The sequence below is a fragment of the Protomyctophum bolini genome, assembly GCF_963924005.1.
Source record: "Protomyctophum bolini genome assembly, chromosome: 8".
NCBI lineage: Eukaryota > Metazoa > Chordata > Actinopteri > Myctophiformes > Myctophidae > Protomyctophum > Protomyctophum bolini.
This window is the reverse complement of record NC_137869.1, coordinates 20,623,361-20,628,562: the sequence shown is the minus strand read 5'-3', so window position 1 is coordinate 20,628,562 and position 5,202 is coordinate 20,623,361. Positions and strand designations below refer to the sequence as shown.

Sequence of the window (5,202 nt, the reverse complement as noted above, 5' to 3'; positions counted from 1 at the left end):
ATTTACTTGACAGCTTTAGCTAGGCCTACTAGTTAGGCTATTTTGTAGATTTGTTTTATTATTATTACAAATAAAAAAAATATAACATAACATGAACCACTTCATCCCTATATACATTTTGGCTATTTGGAAATAGCTTGTAAATCTGCTAGGCCTATTTAAAAAATGTTTTATAGGCTACATTTGAAAACTTGACATGAGACATTCTGTATAATCAGGCCTACTTTCTACTTTTGGTATTTTTTACGTTTTTTGATAACGATACTTTTGTAGCCTACATTTTCAATTCCAGACTTTTACTTTTAACAGAGTACCCCGGTATTTCTACACTGCAGTATTGATACTTTTACTCAAGTACAAAATATGAGTACTTTTTCCACCACTGAGCATAGGACAAATTTTAATTACTTTTACGGTATGTTTTTAATCTCTTCCATGATACATACAAAAAGCAGCCTCAGACATGCAAACTCACACAGGCTATACATACACAGCTGTTCATGGACCAAAGATTACACATTTAGCACACTACTGCATTGGACTCCCATCTTAATTAACACTCACACGTCACACGCATGACTGAAGTCAAATGTGACAGAAGTAGCATGTGCTTAAATTGATGAATGAATGATGATGGTCATGGAAGGGGAACCTTCTGAAAGCTTCATGGGCAAATAATAATCAACTTCAAAATCTCAAACAATAGGTCATTTTGAGTCATGGGAGTGTTAAATGTGCCAGATGACAGATATTTGATTAATGTAATGAATGCTTACATGAATCTCTCTGCTTAAACGTAAACAGTCTGAGGGACTGCATCATGAACTCATGTCGAAAATTGACAGCTGGTCGATTTATATAAGGCTTGCCTTATATAAATATCATATATAAAAGGCTTTTCTCATTATTTATTATATAATCATTAATCTGCAGTCTTCAGTGTACACACACAAAACCCCTCTAAAGCAGGATTTATAGGTCTAGTTTTCTTTCTTTAGAAAGCGTGTTTATGTGTCAGCTCTCACAGGATCAGTAGTAGAAGACACCTGTTGCTGGTGCAGTGCACTGTGGTACTTACATGGTAGACTTTTCACAGCTTGCACACGGTACACGTGCAGGGCGGTGTGGTGGGGGGATGTGGGGGTGGGCTTGCAGTCCAGCCAGCTGTCTACCAACCAATGAGACGGCCTCAGCGCTGCGGCTGTATAAAAGAGCCAGCCTGCAGAGACTCTACATTACAACAGCTGGCTGCTAACATCAACGCGGACCTGAGCACACACTGTGGATTCCTTACTTACATACAGGAGAAATAACTTGGCTTGTATTTGAAGAAGCGAAGGTGTCCTAAGGCTGGAACTTTGCTCGTCATCAAAGAAACTCTACGTTGTTTTTCTTTTTACGGAAATATATCACAAACTATCGAGGGAAATATGCGTCTGACACAGAACATGTCGACCATCTCGGAGTCCGCGACACCGGACTACCCGTTCAACCGGACCATTAAGATCACTGTGATCGGAGGCAGCGGCGTTGGGAAAACAGGTAAATAAGTAACATGTTGAAATTAAGCCCTTTTCTCTTACCGTTTCAGTGAAAAGCCGTGTGTAGTCTAGTGGTCTTTCCACCACCCACAAGGCGGAACCTAATTTGATCAAATGGAGACAAAATATTTAGCTATTATCTACGGTAGCCTATCCATACTAGTTAAGGGTTTTATAGTCGCACAATGACGTAGAAATATTTATCCATATGAACTTGTTCTAACATCACCTTTTCTTTCTTCCAGCTCTGGTAGTCCGATTCCTCACCAAACGCTTCATTGGGGATTATGAGAGAAATGCCGGTAAGCAAAAAACAAATGACAAAAGAACAATGCTGCTTTATTTATCAAATTCGTTTCTTTGTTTTTCTAACATGGTGAAATCGTTTTTCTAATGTATTTATTTGAACCCCCAATCTGTAGGAAACCTCTATTCAAGAGAAGTGCAAGTAGATGGAGAACAAGTGGCGTTACAAGTTCAAGACACCCCTGGTGTGGAGGTAAGAACCGATACAAGTCTAATACATTTGTCCGTCCAATATAAATATAGCCAAACTCCAACGCATTGTAAGCTTGTGGATAGGCTAGAATGAAGGTCATTTTGAGTTTATGTACAGTCAAATACAACAATGCTGATACATTAAGTAAAATTGTTCCATAACTACTGGCCATACAGTAGCTGGTAAGATGCCCACAGTGGCTGTGAAGCCACTCCAAGCTTTTCTTGGGCAGCGGTCCAAAGACGAGAGATTTTTTTTCTCCCTCTCTGTAACAGTCACTACAGTGTAGTCGTTCAGTCTGTCTCGTTTCCCATTTTGGAGTAATGGATGTCTGGATGTTACTTAGGGGCCAGGGTAAATGATACCCCATCATCCAGACTTCTCTCTCTCACACACACCTCACTGCCCTTGTTCACTCAACACTGGCCCAGTAACTCTAGAGTTCATGTCTGCATTCCCAACATCCTTTAAGGAAAACACTGGTTACACAATGTCAAAGTCTTAAACCCATCAAAACCAGGAAAGCACCCGTGTCATTTAGCATCTGTGAAATTAGTATTTTTCTGTGTTTTTAATCACAAACCTCCATCTTTGTCCCTCCCAGATGACTGACAACACGGTCAACCTCCCTGACCACGTGGCGTGCTCCGTGCAGTGGGCGGACGCCGTAGTGCTGGTGTACTCAGTGACGGACCGCCCCAGCTTCCAGCTGATGGAGCAGCTCCACCGGCTGGTGGCTCGCGCTGCAGGTGCGGCCGCGCCCCCCATCATCGTCCTGGCCAACAAGGCTGACCTGCTGCACCTGCGGCGCGTGGACCCCCAGCAGGGGCCCGTGCTGGCTGAGACCCTGGGCTGCTCCTTCTACGAGGTGTCGGCCAGCGAGGACTACGACCAGGTGTACGGGGCCTTCCACAGGCTGTGCTGCCAGCTGGCCAAGCAGCAGCCTGCCGCCGTGCCGCTGCCCTCCCAGGGCCCCGTCGCGCCTCCGGAGAAGAGGCGCTCACCGCTCATCCCGAGGCCCAAGTCACCCAACATGCAGGACCTGAAGAGGCGCTTCAAGCAGGCGCTCTCTGCAAAGGTCAGGACTGTCACTTCGGTGTGAACGTCCGGAACAGTAGTGCCGCCCGGCGCAACAAAGTAAAATAAAGCTTGAGAAAAGTTAAAGGGAGGGCAGAGATGACTCTCCATTTCGTGGGTCTTCTTCCACTGGAGGTGATGACTTCCGCATGTGGACACAGACTCTGTCCTGTCCTCGTCGCTGGCAGAATATGTCGCCAGTGACTACAGCGGTTGTGAGGCGTTGGCTTGTCCCTGTGTGGACGGACGCAGACAGGCACAGCCCGTGGCTTGTTACGCTGCACAGACTGCAAAACACAAAGTGGTGGAAAGAAAAGAAAACCAACTATTGTTGGCAGAATCGAGAGCAGTGGCTTTGAAGGACACCACATTTTATTTTTAGCTGGTGCCTATTGTGGCAGACTGGATGGTTTAGTTCAGACAGACATCTGCATAGCAACATTTCAGATGCTGATATTTTCTGACAGAATCACACTTCTGTGCAACAGTTTCTTTGTCTGTTCTGTAGTGTGCATTCTTGTGCAGCAGCCATCATCCTGTATGGTTATGTGAAGTGTTGGATAGGATTGGGGTTTCCTAGCAGGGGGAAACGGGTTCTAGTGTATTACTGATGCACTTTAAAGGGGAAAATGTTGTCCTGCTGTTAATTTATTTGTTAATAAAAGAGTTGAATTCCACAAAGTCTTTGGTGTTTTTCATGGTTTAATGTGAACTAATTTTGCTTGGGTCTCACACACACAGGTTTCTTCTATGGATGGATTGGATTCTGATTTAAATGAACACTCTTAAGATCAAAACTAAACTGTCATTAGTTAACATGTGTATATATATTTTGCAAGCTTCCTGTGAATGCAGTCTGATTTCTATTCCACTATATGGACATTAATGGTACGTGCACGTACCATTTCATGTGCATCGATCTGTCACAGGTCTAGTGGGCAGGTGCTTGTCCTGGGCAAACATCACTTCAATGGTGACAGATGCTCACTGAATGCATTCATAGACTGCTCAGTCGACCATATCCCCGGTTCACATGTTCTGCCTCCTGTTAATAAATAGGTGCATATTGGCATCTTTTACAGGAAAATCAGTAATGGCTAATTCGGAAAAAAACATCAAATAAAGGTGGTCCATATAAAAAAGACAAACCAAACATGTCTGCTAAAAGGTTAATTACTAATTAGTAATAATTAGTCTAAATGTAGATGGTTCCAAGAGTTGTCTGCTCTCAGAAGAAAGGGAGCTGATTTCTGTCTTGCTAGGGAACATTCTGAGAACTGTTTGACTCCCAGTAGACAAAAACATCCAATAATACCGTACTAAGAAAGCTGGTATGTGTTCCGTTCTCTGGTCTAGCAGAGACAGACAGACCTGTTTATTTACTGTTCCTAACTGAGTTGAACTTCATTATTGAATCCTGACATGCCTGTTCTGAACTGTGGGCCACGAAACCAAAGACTATGTTCACTACGCCAGTCAACTCTCTTTTCATTACTCATGTACTCTGTCTGCCTCTCACTCTTTCACATGGTTGAACAGACTTAGATAAACAAACATTGAGAGAGACTGGTCTTTAAAGTTGTCTTGTCTGGGTTAAAATGTACAGTTTTCCCACTAGCACATTATTGGGGGCTGCAAAAAATCTTCCTAGCATTTATCGACTTATCAATTACATTGTTGAATATTCAAGAACCCCTTTTCTACGAATCAATGATGAAAAAAATCTAAAGCCATATTTTATACTTAGATGGACAACTGTGTCAAGCAATGCACTATAGACACATGAATTTAAATGTATTAAATCGATGCACCACTACAGAGTATGGCATGCAATAGCTGCACTGTGCCATGCCAATCTATTTCCGTTGCATATGTAGTGGAAGATTCCTGAGCAGACCTGTGCTGGCTGCCTTGGCCCTGCTTGTGACCAGAGCTGGCTCAAAGGTGTCACGGTGGAGATTCAAGCAGTGGTGGAAAATGTACCCACATTAAAAGTATCAATACTGCAATGTAGAAATACTGTGGTACAAGTAAAAGCGAGGAATTAAAATTTACTTGAGTAAAAGTACAAGAGTATTGGTAGGA

General features: G+C 43.0%; 1 protein-coding gene across 1 annotated transcript; it reads left to right on the top strand.

Moving 5' to 3' along the window:
- The first annotated feature begins 1,256 nt into the window (after positions 1-1,256).
- On the top strand, positions 1,257-3,801 carry rasl11b (RAS-like, family 11, member B). Its single transcript, XM_080770420.1, has 4 exons — positions 1,257-1,542; positions 1,787-1,843; positions 1,964-2,040; positions 2,645-3,801. Exons 1-4 carry the CDS (start codon positions 1,431-1,433, stop codon positions 3,140-3,142), a joined length of 744 nt encoding a protein of 247 aa, XP_080626546.1. The 5' UTR covers positions 1,257-1,430; the 3' UTR covers positions 3,143-3,801.
- The last annotated feature ends 1,401 nt before the right edge of the window (positions 3,802-5,202 follow it).